General features: G+C 40.1%; 1 protein-coding gene across 1 annotated transcript in view; it reads left to right on the top strand.

The window, feature by feature from the left end:
- The window catches only part of TMTC2 (transmembrane O-mannosyltransferase targeting cadherins 2), a 265,543-nt gene that overhangs the window by 216,228 nt on the left and 25,303 nt on the right, over positions 1-24,012 (top strand). The window contains exons 9-10 of the mRNA XM_054399725.1: positions 5,918-5,999; positions 16,259-16,373. Coding sequence (XP_054255700.1) covers positions 5,918-5,999; positions 16,259-16,373 — 197 coding nt within the window. The remainder of the gene's footprint in view (positions 1-5,917; positions 6,000-16,258; positions 16,374-24,012) is intronic.

Raw genomic sequence — 24,012 nt, 5'->3', positions numbered from 1 at the left:
ACCCACAAGCTCTCAGCTTGCTTTATTAGAGTATCTTCACTATGTTTTTTGTGTTTGGTTTTTTTTTTTTTTTTTCCCAGCAATGAGGTGGTCATTCATTGTTTTATGATTCTGACTTGGTCTCTACACTAAAAAGCCATAATGTGCCAGTGAGTCTGGACAGAGGATCTCCATTAGGGCTTGGGCTAGGACCACCCAGTCATTTCTCCTGAGCAAACCAGTAGCTGTAAGATAGCACTTTTTCATTAACTTCTGACCTGGACTGGATGTGAACTAGTGCTCAACAGGTGAAAAGTTATTTTGCATCCTGTTACTAATCCTCAGAGCCATCAAGTCCTTCCGTTAAAGCCCTTATGAATAAGCTTTTTATTCTTTAAAGAAGTCTGTTCCCATGTAGTTGTAAGCTTAGATGTCTGGCTTTGTAAAACTGCCAAAGCATGTGGTTGTACACACACAACTGCACACCCTGCTGCTAGAAATTGGGAGGCTTCCAGGGGCATTCAATGCCTGCGTTTGTATAGGTCAATACACAAAATGCCTTCCTGCCCCAAACCAATATTTTTCAGCTGTTTAAACAATTATTTGGTTTTACTCTAAAGTTTAGAATTTTATTCCATTATGCCACATGTTTCATAGCATAAGGGAAAACATGGAGTGGGAAGGGATAATGACAGGGATTGCCATCTTAATCTAACTACGCAGGGTGTACTTTCTGTTCTGGTAGTTAAGATAGGCATTTAATAGTTAAAAAAAGTTACTAAGTGCTTAATTTTAATTGTGAAAAAGCCTGATTCTGTCAACTGATTGGATTTTTATATCCTTTACACTAAACAATGTGTTTTAAATCTATGCTGAATTGTTGACATTTTAGAAGCAGAGAGTCAGCACCAGAAAGGACATTTTAGATGGTGTGGTGCAAGGTTCCTCAAAACATCATTCTGCAATAAAATGAGGGTTTGGATGGTTTGGGGGGTTTTCTTTGTTTGTTTTTAATGTAAAACACATGTGGGTGCATGAAAGTGATGGTCAGCAAGAGCAAATGGAACTGTGCTCAGTGGTCAGATCATTTAATTTCTTGGGTGGCATTGCAGCATGGTAGGGGTTGAAAGGGACTTCTGAAGATCATCTTGTCCAAACCCTCTGCTAAAGCAGTTTCTCCTAGGGCAGGGTGCACAGGATTGCATCCAGACATGTTTGGAATATCTCTAGTGAATCTCTCTGGTCAGCCTGTTCCAGTCTTCTGTCACTCTCAAAGGAAAAAATATTTTTCTTATGTTCAGACAGAGCTTGCTGTGTCCAAGTTTTTGTCCCTTGCCCATTGTCCTATCACTGGGGACCACTGAAAACTGTCTGGCCCTATTCTCTTGACAGCCACCCTTTAGATATTTATATGTATTGATAAGATCTCATTTCAGTCTCTTTCAGGCTAAACAGAACCAGGTCTCTCAGCCTTTCCTAGTAAAACAGATGCTCCAGACCTCTAACCATCTTCGTAGCCTTCCACTGGACTCTCTCCAGTAGTTCCTAGTCTCTCTTGAACTGTGGATCCCAGAACTCAACACAGGACTCCAGATGTGGCCTCACCAGGGCAAAGTAGAGGGGTCAGAAAACATCTCTCAATCTGATGGCTATACCCTTCTTAATGCACCCCAGGATACCTCTGACCCTTCTTGGCTGCGAGGGCACATTTCTGTGCCCTCATGGTTATCTTGTCCACCAGGACTCCCAGGTCCTTCCCCACAGAGCTGTAAGATTATAATGTAAGGTTTTCCTGCTCTTTGTCTGTTCATGAGTGTGAACAGCAGTCATTCCTTTGATGCTATGTATGCTGGCACCCGTCATCATTATGTGCACATGGTCTCCTGACTGGCCTGAACTCCAGTGTCATGTGCTGTGTGGGAAATGCCAAAGAGAGGAGAGCAGTTGTGTGGTTTTGGTGACCTCAGTAAATAAAAAGTAATCAGTTTTGACAAATGTTTGTGGCCTTGCAGTCATAGTAGTGTAGACAGAAGCTATGTATTTTGTGACTGTGTACAACGAAGCATACTTTTATGTTCTAGACACAGAGGCACAGAGACACAGACACAGAGACACAGACACAGAGACAGTGCAACCAGCTAAAACTAATGGTGTTAGCCTATTAAGAAAAGCTGATGTGATTAAGAAAGCCTATTAAGACAGGTGATGCAAAAATCTGTAGATTGTTAATTCTGCCACTATTAGCAAAACATATGCTTGGTGCCTGTCATTTTGAAGCCTCAAGGCTGAACTTATAGATGTCATGGTAACTTTTGTCAGACCAAAAATGCCAACTTTGGATTTAAATGTGCAAAATTCAGTGTTTAAGTATCATGTTCTCCCCCACCCTTTGTTTTAATTTGAATAATTATTTTATACTGACTCAAATTTATGTTGTCTTTTCACCTGGAGATTGTTTCTGTCTTCCCTTTGCATTCTCCGCTACGGTTGTATTAAACAACTAAACAAACAAACAAACAAAACCCTGCACAAACAAACAATAAACACATACACACAAACCACAAACCAAAAAAACACCCCACAACACATAAAAAGGTATTTTCTACATAAATGTGTCTTTACTGCACTAGCAGATGAGGAAAAAGCAATTTGGGATCCATAGAATTACAACTTCTTTGAGCAACCTGTTTTAGTGCCTCCCTATCCTCACAGTGAAGAGCTTCTTCCTTACATCTATTCTAAATCTACCTTCTTTCAGTTTAAAATCATTACTTCATGTCCTTGTAAAATGTCCCTCTCCAAACCCAAACACTGTCAGCTTGTCCTCATAGGAGAGTTGCTCCATCCCCCTGAGCATCTTCATGACCCTCTTGTAGACCCACAACAGGTCCGTATCCTCCTTATATTGGGGCGCATGTGCTAAATGCAGTGCTTGAAGTGGGATCTCAGCACCATGGGCTATAGTGGGAGAATCACTTCCCTCCTTGTACTGGTCATGCCTTTTTGGCCTTATTGAGCCTGATCTTGAATATCTCCAGGGTGGGTCCTCAACTACCTCTCTGGGTAACTTGTTTCAGTGTTGTACTGCCCTTATGGTAAAGAACTTGTTCCTAACATCCAATCTAATTCTACTCTTCTCTAATTTCAAACCATTGCCTTCATCTTATCACTCCAGGCCTTTGAAAACAGTCCCTTTGCAGCCTTCTTGTAAGCCCCATCAAATACATCAGCCCAAACTGGAAGGCCATGTAGATATGGTTTTAAGGTGCACGGCTCTACTGAAGAAAGTTTACTAAATAATAATGGTAAACTCTTATCTCCAATGAACATTCATTTTGTGAAACTGGAATATTGTAAATATCAAGCCTGCTTGCGTCTCTGCCAGGATGATCTCTTGGAAATACAGCCTCTGTGATAGTTTTGATGGAACATGGTCTTGATATTCTTAGTGTGCTGCAAAACTTCTTTCTCTCTCTCTTTTATTGAGTCAAAGGCTCTTGAGGAAAATACTGACAATCTGGAGCATCTGTAATCATGAACAGACCTTGGTATTATTTCTGTGATAGGTTGTGGGATAGTGCAAGATGTATGGGATCTCTGTTTTCAGACCACAAAAACTTGAGAAAGCCTTTTTAGTGATATCAATGAACTAACACTCAAACCATCCTTGAGAGCTGCAGACCATGATGCCTTTCTTCCACAGTGGTTAATCTTAACTGTTCTTTATTCCAGACACCCTCTATTTTATAACACAAACCACAGCAACTAATTTTGTGGGAGTAGGGATAAACAGGTCACAGGTATCCTACTGAAGTGGTGGTGATTTGTGTTTGGCAGTATCTCCGTTTTCTTCATGAAAAGAGTAATGAACACTAATGGATCTACTTTGGCACTTGTATATCTCAATGCAGCTTTAGTGGCTCAGTGATGAGAAAATCTGTGGTTTGGAACAGGTCTCTTCTTTTTACCATCATTTCTTTTGTTTGTTTTTTGTTTCTGACCATTTTGTCATATCACTGACCATCACAGGATCACAGGATGTCAGAGGTTGGAAGGGACCCAAAGAGATCATCGAGTCCAACCCCCCTGCCAGAGCAGGACCATACAATCTAGCTCAGGTCACAGAAGAACACATCCAGACAGGCCTTGAAAGTCCCCAGAGAAGAAGACTCCATAACCTCTGTGGGGAACCTGTTCCAGTGCTCTGGGACTCTTACAGTAAAGTTCCCCCTTGTGTTGAGGTGGAACCTCCTGTGCTGCAGCTTTCATCCATTGCTCCTTGTCCTATCACAGGGAGCAAGTGAGAAAAGCCTGTGTCCCCCCTCCTGACACTCATCCCTCAGATATTTATGAACATTTATTAAACCCCCTCTAAGTCTTCTCTTTTCCAGACTAAAAAGCCCCAGGTGCCTCAGCCTCTCCTCATAAGGCAGTGCTCCAGTCCCCTAATTGTCCTCGTAGCCCTCTGCTGGACCCTCTCCAGCAGGTCCCTGTCCCTCCTAAACTGGGGAACTTCGTCTTTAACAATTACATTTTCTTTTTCAGTTATGTTTTGTGGTTGACAGAAAGTATTTCTGATTAAATCTTACTTCCTACATTAAAATCTACAATATCTTCTATATATGTACCTTTGTTTGTGGTGACTTTACTGTTGGCTGTGTATATATTGTTATTTAGGACACAAGGAAGTGGAATGAAGCTGTATCAGGGGAAGTTCAGTCTGGCAAAGATTCTTCATTGAGAAGGGTGGTCAGTCCCTGGAACAGGCTCCCCAGGGAATTAAATGATCAGGGCACCAAGCCTGTTAGAGTTTAAGTAGCATCTGGAAAATGTTCTTAGTCATATGGTTTAGTTTTGGGTAGCTCATTGAGGAGCAGGGAGTCAGACTTGGACTCTGTGACCCTTATGGGTCCCTTTCAAGTTAAAATATTCTGTGATTCTATCATTTCATAGAACTAAAGCATGTTTTCCCTCTTTCTTTTTTTTTTTTTTTTAATTTTTATAAATTCTCCCCCCCCTCCCCCCCTCTAGTTGGGCACCACCTAGAATATTGTTCTGGGCTCTCCAGCTCAAGAGGGACAGGGATCTGCTTGACAGAGTCCAATGAAGGGCTACAAGGATGATGAAGGAACTGGAGCACTGCCTTATTATGAGGAAAGGCTGAGAGACCTGGGGCTTTTTAGTCTGGAGAGCAGAAGACTGAGAAGAGATCTAATAATGTCTATAGATAGATGAGAGTTGGGTGTCAGGAAGGGACAGCCTCTTCTCACTTGTGCCTTGCGATAGAACGAGGGGCAATGGTGTAAACTACAGCACACGAAGTTCCACCTCAACACAAGGAAGAACTTCTTTACTGTAAGGCTCACAGAGCACTGGAACAGGCTCCCCACAGAGGTTGTGGAGTCTCCTTCTCTGGAGACTTTCCAGACCCATCTGGATGTGTTCCTATGAGACCTGCACTGGATTCTATGGTCCTGCTCTAGCAGGGTTTGGACTCAAGATCTCCAGAGGTCCCTTCCAACCCTTAACATCCTGTGATCCTGTGATGATTTTCCTTCCTACCCTTCCTTCTGATTTTGTCTTGGATCTGGATAATGCTTCTCCTGCTGCCTTTCCAGAAAAGTAGCAAGGAGCTTGATGTTCATCCAAAGTATTTTTTGCAGTACATTTCTACCGTTTCCTTACTTCTTGGACATTGCTGATGTTAGACATGTTTCTTCCTCAGTCTGGAGATCTGCAGCATAAAGTAGCTGACCACAAAAGTTACTCCTAACATTTTAACATTCATATTTACTTAGATTAAATCTAGTGATAGTAGTACTTGTTTTTCTCTAGTGGCTGGAATTTGGAAATGGTAGTGTTCATGATCACTCCACAGTGACACATTGGTAAAATAATGTTTCTTCCTTTTTTCCCTCTCCCCCCTTTTTTTTTTAAGGGACGCAAGAGTGAGGCAGAAAAGTACTTCGTGAAGGCTATTCAGCTGGATCCTACCAAAGGAAACTGCTACATGCATTATGGTACGTTTCAGATTGGTAGGGTTTACACATGTATTCCAGGCTTGCTGTTAATCTCTCCAAGTGATTAAGGATTTGAAAAGTGCTACTGGAAAAAATATCTTCTTTACAAGGAAAGAAACTAATCTGCCACGTATAACTCCGACTCTGTTTCAACTTGTTAATCACTGCAGAGGGAAAGGTGAATATTTTCATATTTTGCATAACTTTCCTCCTGAGAGAGAAATTTCAGTATTGCTGCCTTTCTGGGAAAGGAAAAAGGTGACTATTGCCATGTGTCAGAATTTCATGGCCTGGAATATTATTAACAGTTTTGGCCTAACTTCACTGGCTGCCTGTGGGTGGGCAACTAGAAGTTATGCTTTAGTATATGTGAGTTCTATGTATCAAAGTGTCTGCTTATCATTGAAGATTTATAGCTCTAACATCTACCTCCTTCCCAGCTTCTTCATGGCTTGCAATGGATAGGTATTACAAAAGGTTTTGACAAATTGGCTATAACTTTGTTGTACTAAACCACACATGCATAAAACACACAGCTAATCTGAAGCTATTTTGGATTGATTTTGCTAGATGTGCAAATAATATTTACAGATGTGATTAGTCCCAGGGAACCAAAAATATTTAACTTTATGGACTAATTCTTACTGTATGTTGAAGCTGATAATAGACAAATCTGGAAATGCAAGCTATGTAGTCCCAATTGGAATATACAGAAAGAAGTGATAAATTTCATCTTAGTTAAGGAAAAACTTAGGGCAAGTGAAGTTCTGATTGTTTATGTTTTATTACAGTTCTAGGCCTTTTCTTTTTCTCTTTCAGCTCTGAGAGTTTAATCAAATTAAGTGATGCTACTCCATGTTTAAGTCAAAGTAGCTATGAGAAGGATATCACAGAATCACTGAATGTTAGGGGCTGGAAGTGACCTTGAAAGATCATCCAGTCCAACCCCTCTACCTGAGCAGAATCACCTAGAGCAGATCACACAGGAACACATCCAGGCAGGCTTTGAATATCTCCAGAGAGGGAGACTCCACAACCCCCCTAGGCAGCCTGTTCCAGTGTTCTGTCATCCTCATAGGGAAAAATGTTTTTTTCCTTATGTTTCCATGGAAATTCCTATGCCTCAGTTTCTACCCATTGCCCCTTGTCCTGTCATGGGGCATCACTGAGCAGAGCCTGACTCCATCCTCTTGGCACTCACCCTGTACATATTTATAAACATGAATGAGGTCACCTCTCAGTCTCTTTTTCTCCAAGCTAAAGAGCCCCAGCTCCCTCAGGCTCTCCTCACAAGGGAGATGTTCCACTCCCTTCATCATCTTTGTGGCTCTGCACTGGACTCTTTCAAGCAGTTGCCTGAGGTTCTTCTTGAATTGAGGGGCCCAGAACTGGAAACAATATTCCAGATGTGGTCTCGGCAGGGCAGAGCAGAAGGGGAGGAGAACCTCTCCTGACCTGCTAACCTCAACTCTTCTAATACACCCCAGGATAGTGTTTGCCTTCTTGGCCACAAGAGCACAATACCACCCTCTTGGGCTGGTATTCAGGCAGCTGCTCAATTGTCCATATTTTCCCTTTTTTTTTTTTTTTTTTTTTTAGTATGCCAGTTATATGAACATCTGAACCTGATACAAAGCTCTGTCTTCTGAATCATAGAACGGGCTGGGCTGGAAGGGACCTCCTACGGTCATTCAGTCCAACCCCCTCTGCAGTCAGCAGGGACATCCTCAACTAGATCAGGCTGCCCAGAGCCCTGTCAAGCCTCACTTTCAATATCGCCAGGGATGGGGCCCAACCACCTTCCTGGGCAACCTGTTCCTAACATCCAATCTAAATCTGCTCTTCTCCAGTTTGTAGCTATTGCTCCTCATCCTATCACCACAGGCCTTTGTAAACAGTCCCTCTCCATCCTTCTTGTAGACCCCCTTCAGGTACTGGAAGGCTGCTCTTAGGTCTCCCTGGAGCCACCTCTTCTCCAGGCTGAACAACCCCAGCTCCCTCATACCAGAGGAAGCTTCCTCCAACCCCCTGATCATTTTCGTGGCCCTTCTCTGGACCCACTCCATCAGGTCCATGTCCTTCCTGTACTGAGGTCTCCATATGTGAGTCTTATGAGTAGTCTGCTACAAGTTACTCAGGTACATCATATGCTACCAGAAACAACAAATGAAAGAGAAAAAATCCATGTGAGTCAGGGAGGAAGAAAAATGGCAGAGAAAAGAGTGCAGAAGCACCAGGATAATTATTTTTTATTATTATTATTATTCTCTGGCAATGAAAATATTAATTGTTGCACAAACTACAAATTTGTAAACTAAAACATTGAAGAAGATTATTTCAGATACTGGTCTTGAATGCTTCTATAATCTTTGAGGCTTTTAATTGGATATTTTTAATACTGTGTTTTTAAAGAAGAATGAAAGTGAACTGTTTTGACTAAATGAAGTTAATCTTAATCAATACTTACTTATTTTTGAATTTAGATCTTTCTGTCCTCTGGGAAAGAAGTTTTCTCAAAATATCTTACCCACATCTTCTCAGAATATTTGTTCTCATGCATCCCACTTGACTTTGAACATTTAAGTCAAATATGCCATTTTGGATCCTGCAGGACTGTTGTCAACAGTTTGATGACATAGTTGAGGAGCTCTTTATTGACCATAGAGCAGACCCTTTCTAACCTAGATGCCTCAGTTAAATACCTGTGGCCAGGTTGGATAAATCCAAGTATCAATGTGAGAAACCACAATCCAATCAAGTCCAAACAAATTTCCATATAAACATTTTAAGTACATGTTGATATCTAAAGACTCAGTAAGTCAGATTTGGTAACAAATGTGCCAAAATTGGGAATGTTCAACCAGGTCAGACCTATGCCATTATGGCCCAAAGGAATTAAAATCTCTTAGAAGTCTTCTGTTTCTGTCTGCATGGAACCTGTCTCAGGTGAAGCTGAAGAAAGACTCTGTATAAGATCTGGCCATGCACAGAGATGAGATGAACTTCAAACAGTGAAATAGTTCAATGCTTGTCTGTTTGAAAAGAAACAAAAATAAATTGTTCATAGCTATTCATTGAGAAGGCTAGTAGGATGCAGTGTATTCAAGGAGTATTAAGGTGTTGAAGGCTTTCTGTACAAGCTTTCATTTGAAAAAAAAACAAGTGAACAAACAAAAAACCCTTAATAAATCTACAGTGAAATTCAAATCATGCTAACATTTTACCTCTGAAACTGTCTTATATCCTTTATAATTTGCTGTTTAAAAGCAAAACAAACCAAACCATCAGTAAAGCAGGTTTCATTTTGCTTGTTTGCTAAAAATAGGGTTTGCTACTGTGTCTCTTAAGGTGCATATAGTGGTCTTTCTCCAAGGTGGTGGAGACAGGGTGTGGGCAGGAAAGAAAGAGAAAGGAGGAGAAAGGTTTCAGAGGTCCCTATTCCCATACATTTGCATTGATTTAATTGGAACAGGAAAGTCTAGAGCCCAACAGGATGTTAAAATTAACTTTGTTTTATTAATCACCTTTGAGACCTCCTTTTAGAACAGCTCCCTTTGAATAATACATTGTTTCTAATAACTCTAAATTGTTTAAAGATTCCTTTTTCATTACAAAAATGGATTATTCTCGTTACATTAATTATGCATTCACTTAATTAGGCAATTCACATTGATCATCTGCCTTTTTCAGTGCACTCCCTGTTACAGATATAAAACAAAATGGAAAGCATGCTGTCATATTAGGTAAAACTGAAACATATTAACTATATTCTCATTGAAAGAACGAGTTAACGTGTTGCCAAACATTCCAACCTTTTTTTTTCCCCATTATCTTTCACTTTTGAATTTGTTATAACATAGGAGTTGCTTTTATATATTTTTCTCTTGTTATCTTCTTTTTTTCCCACAAGTTTGTTAACTGCTGGGTTTTTGGTTGTTTTTTTTTTTTTTTCACTTTCTTCCTGGTCTCTTCTCACAGGTAATTAGTGACAGAGCAAGAGGGAATGGCCTCAAACCGCACCAGGGCAGGTTTAGGCTAGACATAAGGAAAAAGATTTTTTCACTGAAAGAGTGGTCAGGCATTGAACAGGCTGCCCAGGGAAGTGGTTGAGTTACCATCCCTGGATGTGTTTAAAGTTGGTTTAGTTGTGGAGCTTAGCAATATTGTTTAGTGGTAAACTTGGTAGAGTGTGGTTAATGGTTGGACCTGATGATCTCAAGGGTCTTTTGCCAACCTGAATGATTCTATGATTGTTTTGGCACAGATCTTTTAGCCCTTTTTCAAATCTAAATTTTCACCTGAGTCTGTGAACAATTTGTGTTGGCCTTGCCTCCAAAGATAACTGCTTCACCACTCCTAAGTCCCAGTCTGAAAACTGGATTAGAACTTCTGCAGTTTAAGCTTCAAAATAAATTTCATTGAAATGTGATAGAAATGGATTTTCAAGCAGCATTTGTTTCAGTCTCTAAGTCATACACTTACATATGCCAGTAAGTGTCAAAATTTACATATGTTTACAGATGTGCATTTGCATACATTTAAGGAGAAAAAAATCTCATGAAAGAAACAATATAATGATGAAAAATAAAATGTCAAAGTTGTATTGATAAAAAGGAGAAATATCAGCCATGACCTGGTAATGAAGTCTTACTCATTTCTTCAGTAGAATTTCATGCCAGTGAAGAAATATCACCCTAGTCGATTGGAAGGCCAGCTTTCATCTTTGTCAGTGAAATGAACAGAACTTACTTCACAGTCCATCATTCCTGTGAATGATTTGTCTGTTTTCTGACTGACAGGTTACCTAAATGCAGTGTATGCCAAATGATAAATAAAACAGAGTGCATGGATCTGCTCCATTGGGAACACCAGATGCTACATGGTGATTATGTATTGAGAAATTAAATTCCTTGTTGAGATGGGGTCAAAGCCAACCAGATGTAGTATATCCATCTCTAAGTCTCTTTGCCAGCCTTCCCAATATGCACTCATGAGCCTTTCAGCAAATTAAGGGGGTTTTACCACTTAAAATCTTTTGGAAATTCTTATATCAGGATATCAGGTAGTGATAGGACTAGGGGGAATGGAATAAAGCTGGAAGTGGGGAGATTCAGGATGGACGTGAGGAAGAAGTTCTTCCCCATGAGAGTGGTGAGAGCCTGGAATGGGTTGTCCAGGGAGGTGGTTGAGGCCCCATCCCTGGAGGTGTTTAGGGCCAGGCTGGATGAGGCTCTGGCCAGCCTGATGTAGTGTGAGGTGTCCCTGGCCATGGCAGGGGGGTTGGAACTGGATGATCCTTGTGGTCCCTTCCAACCCTGACTGATTCTATGATTCTGTGATTCTATATAATGATTTTGAAGGGAAACTATAAAACAAGTTTATGATACTCAAATAACACTCTTTGGAGGAAGAGTCTCTCTGTCTTGAGCATGCAGTGCCATCAAAATAAGATCCTGATTCTGGACTATGCCTTTTACCTCCTCTTACAATACCAGTGAATTCCAGGAAGACAGTATTCCTAGATCCAAACCAGGAAGATTTAACTGGGTTGCAGAAAGATTTGATTGAGCTTCTGACCTTTCTGCTGCCATAATTTGTTCCAATAACTTTAAGAAAATCTCAAGCTACTATTAAGAGAGACTGAAACTGAAAAAAAAAAAAATCCTAAACAAAAACATACCAGAAGCTGAGGTATTAAGAAGGATATACCAATCTGAAGTCTTGCTTGCAGTTTCCTTGGCACCTGTGAGGGATGACTGTGCAAAGGCTTATGCATATAAATTGTCCTTTCTGTTGTTCTTTAGGCTGTTGCTAGCACCCAACATTAAAATAAGATACTCCAAACCACTCTAGTAATTATTTATTCCAAACTCCCTTTGGAACAAATCACTTAAGTGGAATGCAGTGGAGTATTTCCAAACAAGCTAGGCCACTGACCCTGAATGCTGTGAGATTTCCACATTTCTGGCTCTTCTCTTGAGTTTGTCCTTAAATCTAAGCACTCTGACATCCCAAATGCATGATTGACTCTCCTTCCTCAGCAGAATATACTGGACTGCTTTAGGTATGCTGTATAGAAATTGCAGATCAGAGAGAATGTGACTTTGTGCTTCTTTCATGTTGCCATAATGTAAAGTTTTTGCAGGAACTGAAAAATCCTGTAGCATGAACAACCCTGTAGACCTCTTTGTTAATAAATGTGTGTTTTGATCTATGAGTGCCATCTCATTGTGAGCATTTTTTAAGAAATAACGTGGAACTCCTACAAAAGTGCAGCTGAATCTCTGAATCACAGAATCACAAAATTTTAGGAGTTGGCAGGTACCTCAAAAGATCGTCTAGTCCAACCCCACTACCTGAGCAGAACCACCTAGAATAGGTCACATGGGAATGCATCCAGGCAGGTTCTCCATAGAGGAAGACTCCACAACCTCTCTGGGCAGCCTCTTCCAGGGCTCTATCACCCTCACAATGAAAAAGTTTTTCCTTATGTTTAGGCAGAACCTCCTCTGCTCCAGCTTGCACCTATTGCCCCTTGTCATATCATTGGACATCACTGAGCAGAGCGTGGCTCTGTCCTCCTGATACTGCCCTTCACATCTTTATAAACATGAATGAGGTCAACCCTCAGTCTCCTCTTCTCCCCAGCTCCCTCAGCCTTTCTTCATAAGGAAAGATCCCTTCAGCATCTTTGTGGCTCTGCACTGGACTCTTTCAAGCAGTTCTCTGCAGTTCTTGAACTGAGAGGCCCAGAACTGGACACGATATTCCAGATGTGGCCTCACCAGAGAACAGAGAGGGAGGAGAAACTCTCACTTTTGTAAACCTTATACATCACCAGGTGCCTGGGGAATGACAATAGAGCTCAGAATCTTCCTTAGTATATGTAAAACATGAGGTCCTCGACATTATATGTATTCATCCTAAATCTTTTGTTTTAGTGAGAGCTTCCAGTGATCCAGATGTGGCCACAAGTTCAGTCATCAAGTCCCAAAGGGTTGCAATTTATTTTTTTCTCTCTTATCTCTAGTCATGCATTGGATGACATCCAATGGTATATTTAGCACAACTGCACCAGATAAGTTTGTCAGACAAAGAGAAAAGCTAATAAAATAATAATTTTCAAAGCCAGTGTATATATTATTGTTGCAGCACCCACTGGCTTATGTAGTCATTCTATAGATTTTATTTGCATGCAATAATCTTCTCTAATTGAGGGGTTAAACTCCTCAAAAGCTCTTCCAGCAAGAAAGCCAGAGAAGAGCTTTAGATAAAGATGGAATGGAATATAAGGAGCAGCAAAAGAAATTAAAAAATGCAATGCTGCTACCATCTAGGTGATGTTGATATAAGTTCTCTTTGCTTCCTCTGTCACATCCTACACATTCACCAAGAAATTGTCTAACCAGGCCTGGAAAGCAGGATCTTTAAGCAAACATCCCCTTGCTCTGGGAACTGCTCATTCACAGCCAATGAATCTGTTTTGAAACTCTTAAAGGAAGCAGTCGCATTAGGTCACGTCTGTTGACTTGACGTCTTGCAATGTTGATTCATCACCTGAAAAGCTTTGGACATCAGCTCAGGGGTGAGGTTTCTCCTCTCATTTCTTCCACAGAATGCTACTGAAATTTTCCATTCTGAAATCTTGGGTTGCATCTGCTCTTTTGCTCTGCATTGCCACAGCAGGTTTGATGGTGACTTCAGTGGTGGTTCTGTTCTCATTCAGTGAGAATGTAGTTCAGCACAGCTCACGTCTCAAGCATTGATCTTGTAGCCTTACTCTATGCTTCAAAGACAAGACACAATGCATTGGATCAGCCAGAACCTGATCCCTATTCTGACTTCTGTTGAAACTTGAAATGCTTTTAAAACACTAACAGATATTCAGCTTCAAATCCTCAATGTTGGATGTGCTGAAGGAACTTCTAGTGAAGTTCATTATAAATAGATTTGTTGAGTCTAATGGTCTTGATATAGCCACTTTTCATGTTAATGGAGTTGTTTCAATTATGCCAGGGAAAGAGAAAACTTTTTTTGAAGAGGATAAGATGCAGAAGACTTGGTGACAAACATATATTAAAATCCTAACTATTCCCTTATATGGTGAGATTAGAAGTTTTTTTTTTTTTTTTCCATCTTATTCGAAAGGCAGTTTACTCAATTTTGCTTGGATTACTAAAGATATTAGGACACAAGGACAGGTCATTGAAGTCTGAGTAACTGCAGAGCCAACAACATCCTGAGAACATTCAAAATGCTTCTTTTCAAAAGCAGCAGAAGCAAGATGAGCTCTTTCAGAAACCTACTCAGTTCAAATATAAAATACCTTTGAATGCTTGCCAGTGAGAAAAGAGAGAGATTGGTGAAAGTTACACTTTTATCTAGTAAAAGAAAAGCTCATAGTGCCTGTAGGAATAGTTGAGCCTGTTCTAGAGGAAGGTACTAATACCTTTATGCTCTGGACATAAAAGGTTCTTACACACAGGCATATCCCAACCAATTAATACCTTTCATATTACAAAAAAGCAACAGAACTACCAGTTCAGATGTATATGGCTTTTAAACTGCTGTTGGTGCTTGTCTTAGCAAACTGCTTTGCAAATCACAGAATTGTCAGGGTTGGAAGGAACCCCAAGGATCATCTAGTTCCAACTCCCCTGCCATGGGCAGGGATACCTCACACTAGATCAGGTTGCCCAGATCCACACCCATGTTCATAAACATTTTAGAAAGACACTTATATAAGATGGAGAGTATATGCTTTTATCTCTATGGGTAAATATTTCTTTGAAACTTTGACAGAAGATAAAAGTAAAGTTTTTTTGTATTTTTTTTTCATCTCCTAAGACGTGAAAAATCTTGTTATTTAAATGACATACATGCTTTTATCTCAACTTTTCAGTAGATTGCACATATTGCCTCAAAAATTTTGTCAGACTCAAACCCACTGTTGACAATTTGCAAGAAAAAGTGAATTTGAACAAGGCTTTAGGTACAGAATTTGTCAGCTTTTGTGTTATTTTTAATCTTTGCATATTGTACTTTAGAGAAAAATTACTGAGAGTGAAATATTGAATCTGTTCTCTGTGGTCAAAGGTCTTTAAAAGCTCTTGGCTATGCATTTACACTCGGTTCTCTACTGTCTAGTAAGAAAGATAGGAAATAGTATTTTAAAAAGTAACGTTGTTGCAGGCAAAGAACAGCGTTGTTGAAGGTCACACTTGAGCTTGGGATGTGGATTTCCCACTCCTGCTTTAGAAGAATAGTAATGAGAAATGTGATTTCATTGGAGAAGGAAAAGTTCTGTTAATCAGAGCTTCTAGAAAGTGATTTTTCTCAAAACTGCTTCTGATTCCAAAAATCAATCAGGTTACCAAAATTTATGTTATTGGCAAGAGCTGGACTTGTGATACCTGTAACAAGAAAGTTCCATATGTGATATTGGGTGGTGTCTCATAAATCATGTCGTTTGCCAGCTACCTGTCAGAGATTAAAATCTTGCATGTAAATTCAGACCCACACAAGTGGTTCCTGGATCCAGGGCCTGGATCTTAGGAAGAAGTTCTTCAGTTTGGCAGTGGTGGGACTCTGGTAAAGGCTGCCTGGGGAAGCTGTGAATTCTTCCTTCCTGGAGGTGTTCAAAGCCAGGTGGGAAGAGATGTTGGGCAGCTCAGTCTAATTGAGAGGCATCCCTGCCCATGGCCAGGAAGTTGGAGTAGATGATCTCTAAGGTCCCTTCCAACCTAAACCATTCTATGATTCTATGAAAATACCAGTTCATCAGGGTATACATTTATATAATCATTTCAAAGCAAAGTATCATTTATAATGGTAAAGATGAAGTGCATACATATATATCTCTAAAAAGTTTTTAATGTAATTTTGAGATACGCATTTTAAATTGAAATGTTTAATTTGTAGATGTTATTTTATATTATTTTGCTTCCTTTTGAGGAAATGAAGGTCAATGTATAGGCTTGAAGGATAAGTTCTTACATGGCAGGCTTCTTGGAGATTAGGAATATTGTTTCTTGATGGCTGTTTTGCTGTATTGTTCTCAGTGTTCATAAATATGTTCTGCAAATATTGCAGTTAATCTGTTACATTTATTGTTTGGTGGTTTTTTGTTTTTTTTTTTTTTTTCTGTATTTACTGCATGTGAAATCTCACTGAGTCTAAGAGACCTTCCTAACTCTATGGTCTGCAGTATTATCTATCAGTTGTTTTCTGTGAGCTCATGTTTGTGCACTCCATTGCAGGTCAGTTCCTCCTAGAAGAATCCCGCCTGATAGAAGCAGCTGAGATGGCAAAAAAAGCAGCTGAACTTGATAATACAGAATTTGATGTTGTTTTCAATGCAGCCCATATGCTCAGGTTAGTGCTTTTATGTCCACCTCACTTGATTTCCTCCCTTCTTTTGGAGGCTACAAATCTTTACAGCCTGTGCATGTGCCAGGTTCTTTTTAAAGCCCAGGAATTCTTTTGAATAATTCAGTATTGCTAATGAGATTTAAAAAACTGGAGTGAAACTGCTGCAGGATTTATCACTTTGTACTTCTAAATTTCCATAATTCTTATAATTTTTGCAGTTTCTTACCTTAAAACTGATGTTGTTCACAAGCAGGTAATCCTTTTTTGTTTCTTTTGTGGAGAGCCTTCTGCAGAATTTCCTTTCACTTGATTTGTAAAAACAGTAGACCACATTTCTGATCTGAATATAGCTGAAGAATACTGAAAATACCATATTTTGTATTAATATCAGTAGGGAACACTATGATAATTAAAAAATCTAAATATTCCCAGGCTAATGATGACTTTGAGACTCATAGGAGCACTTAGTGATATTATCAGAATCTGTGATTTAAAATGTAGTCTTCTATTTAATTCTGTTCCCCTATCTGAATAGAATAAAATTTTAGACTTCTTTTTCTTTTTTCCTTTCAAAGCTGTCAGACCTGAATATTCAGTAACATTAAGCTGCTGCCTGAGCATTATCATTAAACTCACATTACTGTAATAGGTATCCTCCATGGTTATTTCTAGCATAACTATCTAATTATTGTCTATTGTCTGCTTAATAGCTATGAGGATACTTGATTTCATTTAGATTATATCTATGCTTAGAAAAGGCATGAAAAAGGGAATAAAAAATACACTGTATTAGTACAAAAGAGCTGAGATAATTTCTCTGATGAAGATGCCTCCTTCGTCTGTTTGTACTTTGGATGTTTAGAATATGAAACAAAAGGAAATTATATTAGAGAGAAGGTAGAATTAGCTTCAGATGAGTGACCTATGCTTCAGAATGAAGATTTCTTCTATATCATAGAATCAGAGAATGGCTTAGGTTGGAAGGGATCTTAGAGATCATCTACTCCAACCTCCCACCATGGGCAGAAACGTCTTTCCACTAGATGTGGCTGCTCAAGGCCTCATCCAGCCTGGCCTTGAATACACCCAGGGAGGAGGTATCCTCAGCCTCCCTGGGCAGCCTATTCCAGAGTCCTCCCACCCTTGTACTGAAGAACTTCTTCCTAAGATCCAGTCTAAACCTACTCTCCTTCAGCTTCAAACCATTCCCTCTTGTCCTACCAGGATTTTGGAATCAGTCCCAATCATCCTCTGATAAAGAACACTCACTGCTTGTAGATTAGATAGGAAGGTGGTGGGGTCAGCATCCCTAGAGGTGTTTAAGACTGGATGAGGCACTTAGTGCCATGGTCTAGTTGATTAGATAGGGTTGGGTGATTGGTTGACTTGATGATCTTGGAGGTCTTTTCCAACCTGGTTGATTCTGTGATTCTCTGAAGCTAAGACAGATGGTTCGCTGGTGAACAATAATTTTACCTACCACATGTTTATGACCTATTTTAAAGACTCTTCCCTTTCCTCTTTCTGAATTATATCTCTGAAGACAAAGTTCAGTAATTTCAAACATTTAGGTTAATGAAACAAATTCACAAACAGAAGCATAGCAAGTTAGGAATGAAAGCTGAATCCAGAAGGGTATGGAGCATGTCAGACTCCTGATTTTGGTGAATGTGTTGTGGAAGACGGTTTAACAGTGTTCTTGTGAGTATTTTAAAACATGGTGGCATAGATCAATACTATTTTGAGTGGAAGTTTTATAAAGATCTTGCTTGCTCTGTGAGCACTGAGTAAAGCAACCCACCTCTTGAAGACACGTCTTTGCCTCAGCATGAGTGTTGTTTTCCACTCTCAGACTAAGAGCTGTGCTGTACAACAGCCATGGTTACCCTACTTGAACTGTTTGGGAGTAGACACTTTCTGGGAGGTTAAGTTCAGTGATTCTAAACTGCATTCTCTGTTTTAGCTGTAAGCAAAAAACCAAAACCTTAAAAAAGAAAAAAAAAAGAGAAAAAAAAAAAAAGAAAACCCACCAAACCAAAACCCTTAAAAACAACAACCACAGGAAAAAAAAAAGTCTGTTGGTTTAGTTTAGCTACAATCCAACTGTGTTCTTTTGGGATTCCCAGTTGGTCTAATTATTCACTTAAATACTCAACTTTCTTTGTGAAAGATTGTCATGTCTTCCTAATATGCTCTGAGTCTGAAGTGGTCTGGAGGATTTAGCAAGAGTCAGGGTGGCAAAGTTAAGTTCATTACTGCCAAATATTTGCTTTAAACCACATGTCTTATGATCTGAGTGATTTCTGCAAAAGGTTATGATTCTGTCATCTGCCTTTGTTCACTGCTTTCCTTAGCAATGTATTCACTATATTGCTTACATGACAGCTGTTGTGTAAGGGGAATGTCTATTCACACATTAAATCAAAGCAGTTACAAATCCACCTTGACTGTATGGGATTTCAGAAGAAGTTGATTTTCAGGATACTTAGAATGATGGAGAGCTGAGATGACTACAAGGGAAAAGCAGATACCAAGATACAAAGGAGGAAGGAAAGAAGGGAGTCCTCAGTCTGGCATAGTGTTAAAGAGAAGAGTTTCATATAGGTGACCAACCAGTCTTTAGGTACTACAGAGAGCTATAAAAACTGACCAGCAAGTAAAGATTTTGAATGGACTGCACATCTGTGACACAGAGAATACATTATAGAAGTTCACAGGTCATGGAAGTGAATTAATTGTTGTGAGACAGAAGGGATGTAGTTTAAAGATGTGTTGTGTACTAAGAGACAGGAATTGATGCTAGTGCGGATGATGCAAGGTTTACAAAATTACTAGGAGGTAATAACAGTAACTTAGATTTTTGTGTAAATTCTAGTAATTTTATTGAGACCAAGTGTTCTACCCTGTGACATGCTGTTGAATAGAAAGGAATTGTCTTTCCCTCCTGTCATACTGCTGCTTCCAGCCCTAGATCACAGGAGTGTCATGAAATTCAGAAGCATGTAGACACTTCTTCAGAACTGCAGCCAAGTTCTTTCAAATTTGGGTTGAAGATCCTTTGAATAGAAAACAATCACAATATTCCTTCTGAGTCCAATTAATTTTTCTACTTTAGTGAAAAAATATTTTCCTTTTTGAAAAATCTTTTCACTCTTCTTTTCACTTTTCACTGAGAAAAATGTTTAAATTGAACAACCTAAATAAACCTACACAGGATTTGAAAATGTTGAACTGGAATTTGCAACAGAATTAGTTAACTGTGTCCAAATGCAGTATGTGTGTTTATAGATGTAGCCTGTTCTCAGTTTATCAGTCACAAGAAAGATTTCTGCTCTTCCTATCAGGTATTCCAGCACTATTGTCATGGGTTGAGGTCTATGTCCTAACCATAGAGATGGTTCATCCAGAATACCGGAGGGTACAAGGAGCTGAATAGTCCAGCCCAGATTCCATCCCCAGAATGCCTGCATCTCCCATTTATAAGGGAACAGCACAAGCTGTCCTTGCCTCTTCATCTCCCTCACTCCCTTCCTTCTCAGCTGGTTCCCTTATCCTTGCAATGAGTGGGAGTGGGACCTGGAAGTGACCTGGTTGGGGCCTGGAGCTGAAAAGCTGAATTTTAAGCTGCATCACTTGGGTTTGGTATAGGGGGGGAGGGGGGGCTGGGCAGGGAGGCATGGGGAACAGAATTTGAGTTCTTTCCTGGTTTGGAGGAAGGTAGTGGGAAGTTTTGGCCTAAAGAGGTTTTCTGAAGAACCGTGGCTGAGGTGTACTATGGATTTTGTGTATTTTATATGCTTCGCTCTGTAATATGTATTTATGAATAACATTTCCATTTAAACTTTCTAACTCTATCCAATCCTGTGTGGAGTATCACAGTATCACAGTATATCAGAGGTTGGAAGAGAACTCAAGAGATCATCAGGTCCAACCCCCCTGCCAGAGCAGGATCACTTAGGGTAGTCCGCACAGGAACGGCTCTCCGTTGGATTCTCTCCAGCAGGTCTCTGTCTCTCTTGAACGGGGGAGCCCAAAACTGGACACAGTATTCCAGGTGTGATCTCACCAGGGCAGAGTAGAATGGTAGAAGAACTTCCCTAGCCCTGCTGGACACCTTTCTTGATACATCCCAGGATCCCATTGGCTCTCTTGGCCACAAGAGCACATTGTTGTTCCATGGAGAACTTGCTGTCCACCAGCACTCCAAGGTCTTTCTCCATGGAGCTGCTTTCCAGCAGGGCAGCCCCTAACCTGTCCTGGTGCCTCTTATTATTCCTCCCCAGATGTAGGACCCTGCACTTTGTCGTTATTGAACTTCATGTGGTTTGTCTGCACCCAGCTCTCAGCCTGTGCAGGTGATGTGGGATGGCTGCACAGCCTGACAGGTGTCAGCCAACCCCCCCAGTTTTGTATCATCAGCGAACTTGCTGAGGGTACTCTCAATGCCCTCATCCAGGTCATTGATAAAGATATTGAACAAAACTGGACCCAGTCCCTGGGGGACACCATTTGCCACAGACCTCCAAGTTGACTCTGTGCCACTGATGACAACCCTCTGAACTCTGTTGTGGAGACAGTGTTCAATCCACCTCACTGACCAACCATCTATGCCACATCTTTAACTCCTTTGAGAAGGGTTAAAAAGCCTCTCTTGCTCCTTAAACGTAGACAACTATTTACTTCCTCTCTTTGTGACTGAATCTGATGTCAACAAAAATCATCTGAGTTAGTTATGTTTGCATTATTCAGATACCTCCCTGTTCCTAATTACACAAAGATATAAATTTTTTGCCTACGTGACTTTTGTAGGATCCTGATAATGTAATACCAGACGAAACAAGTCATCTGTAATAGGGGTGAGATGTGGGATGAATGTAATTAATTTCTTTGCAACAGCCTGGTAACTTTTAACTTGCATAATACTTGCCTGTAAAATTTGTTTGCTCAACAAGTTTGTTTTCCAGACAGCTTCATTCAAGGGTCGTGTTGCTGTTTGGGTGGTTCTTCTTAAAACAGCAACTGGTCATGTGTTTTACTTTTGTAGTATTTGCTATGCTCTTGCTTACAGCAGTTTGAAGCCTTTCAGCAAAGCTGAAAGCATTTAATGGAATGTAGTGAAGCATCTATTTGTAATGCCATATGGTGGCTGTAGCTTCAGTGACTGAGTCATGTATTCACAGTGATAAGTACTGAGGTGAGCTGCCATGAAGTTTCCAGTGATCTAGGGGATGATTACTTTCAGAATGAGGAATGGCAGCATGGTGATATTGCCATTGTAATTAGAAAGAGAAGAGCTTCATGTTGTTTCCAAATGAAAACAAGCATAGGAAGAAGAGCTTTCCTTAAAAGCACATTTTGTAAGGGTATTTTTTTTTCCTCACGCTTCTGTAAGTGGGGCTTTTGGGAAACACTCACAGAATTGTTTTAGTTGGAAAAGACCTTTAAGATCATCAAGTCTAATCATTATCTAACTCTACCATCTGGTGCTAAACCATGTCCCTTGGCACCACGTCTGTGCATCTTTTAAACAGCTACAGGGATGGTGATTCAACCACCTCCCTGTGCAGCCTATTCCAGTGTTTGATAACCTTTCTGTTATCCAATACAAACCTCCCCTGGTGCAATTTGAGGCCATTTCCTCTCACCTTATCACTTGTTACTAGTAAAAAGAGACCACCAACCACCTCACTACAACCTCTTTTCAGGTAGTTGTAGAGAGCAGTAAGGTATTCCTGTAGTCTCCTTTTCTCCAGACTAAACAGCCCCAGTCCCTTCAGCCATTCCTCACAAGACTTGTGCTTTAGACCCTTCTCCAGGTTTGTTGCCCTTCGCTGGACCCTCTCCCACACTTCAGTGTCCTTCCTGCAGTGAGGGGCCCAAAACCAAACTCAGAACTCAATGTGTGGCCTTGAGGAGGAACTTCTTTACTGTAAGGGTTACGGAGCACTGGAGCAGGCTCCCCAGAGAGGTTGTGGAGTCTCCTTCTCTGGAGACCCATCTGAATGCATTCCTGTGTGACCTGTGCTAGATTATATGGTTACGTGGTCCTGCTCTGGCAGGGGGTTGGACTCGATGATCTCCAGAGGTCCCCTTCAACCCCTAACATCCTGTGATCCTGTGAACAGTCTGAAGCCTTATGCTTATGATAGCAGGTTAAAAATAACCCTTCTTCATTCACAAGTTTATATATCTAAACCAGTCAGCACTGGTGTTTATCTCTTAAAGCAGTACTTTTTTCCAGTGATCAACATAAATATTCAAAATGAAGGCAAGCTGAGTATAACTGGGTGTTAGGAGAACCTAAGAATGATGTTCTGTCAAGCACATTTATGAGGTTTTATTGGCAGTCAACTGGAAAAAATACAGGGAACTGATAGGTCTGGAGGCTCAGGTCAAGAGATATGAGAGAATAAAAGGAGGAGACATTTTTGTCCCTTAAGATTGAATGCTAGATGTTAATGGGGGAAATCAGAAATGTTGTGAAGGTCAGTCCTTGTGAAAAGATTTAGCACAGAGGATGAAATACAGCTTGTAACTGAAAAGGGCTGTGTCTTCCTCATTTCTCTTTGCTTCCTTTCTTTCCTTTCTGGTTTAGTATCAGCAATTTATCTAATGTTTTATTCTAATATGAATTATATTTCCTTTAGTAGTGTCCTTCAGTTATTTGACATTGATCCAGAGCCCTTTACTGCTCAGTGGCATACGGTTACTGCAATTTCCTACCTCTATGCCTTTAATTTTGCTCAAGGGAAAGCCATTCCAGAGCTTAACATAATGAATTCCTGGTGCAGATTTCCAGTGAAAATGGGAGCCAGAATTCTGCTGTATCTTAACTAAAGGAGCTATTGCTGAATGACCCAGAAATGGAACTGTCTTTTCTCCTGACCAAGTTATTGTGGTGCACATTAATTTCTATAAAGCGTTTTTAATGGAGAACTATAAATTCAAACTGATTTCAACTTGGGGATTAATGATCCATGTTTCAAGATGTACATGTGGGAGGAAAGCAAACCATGTAGTTCCACTGGGCTAAAAGAGGACAAGATTTTAATTTGTTCCATGTTCACATGCCAAGAACACTTTTTGAAGGTGAAGTATATGTCTGTATCTGCCTCCTGGGTAAGGCACCTTGTTTATTGTACAGAATTTCACCACGTTCAGAAATGCTTTGTTTCCTCACAGGTTTGTGCAGACAGGAAAAACAAAACAAGAAAAAAACTCCGTGCCATGTTTCATTTTATGTGCCTTACAGTAAATCCTGACATTTGAAAGGATGAGATTTATTTTTATTTCTTTTTTTTTTTTTTCAGTCATTTCAAGTGCTACTAATGCCCAGCAGGAGTGATTCTGAAGCAGGTTAAATGGGTATTTTTAGACATTCCAGCATTTCTAACCACTGCAGCCACTCAGTCAATGATCTATGTGCAAAGTAATTTAAAACAGTTAGCAGGTATAAACCAGGTTCTACTTGGCAAGTTTTTAGTCAGGAAGTGGTTTCAGCTTGCAAGCCACTCATATGAAAAACTTCAAAGGGATTATCCTTCCTCCCTTTCTCCTCCCAAGACCAACAACTGTCAAAATGTGTTGACTGGTATTAAGTAGCATGCATGATGTAGCTAATGGTTAAAATTAGGGTGGATGG

Source organism: Indicator indicator, chromosome 3 (assembly GCF_027791375.1).
Source record: "Indicator indicator isolate 239-I01 chromosome 3, UM_Iind_1.1, whole genome shotgun sequence".
In the NCBI taxonomy this organism is placed as follows: domain Eukaryota; kingdom Metazoa; phylum Chordata; class Aves; order Piciformes; family Indicatoridae; genus Indicator; species Indicator indicator.
Note: the sequence above shows the minus strand (reverse complement) of the source record. Positions and strands in the feature narration are given on the sequence as shown.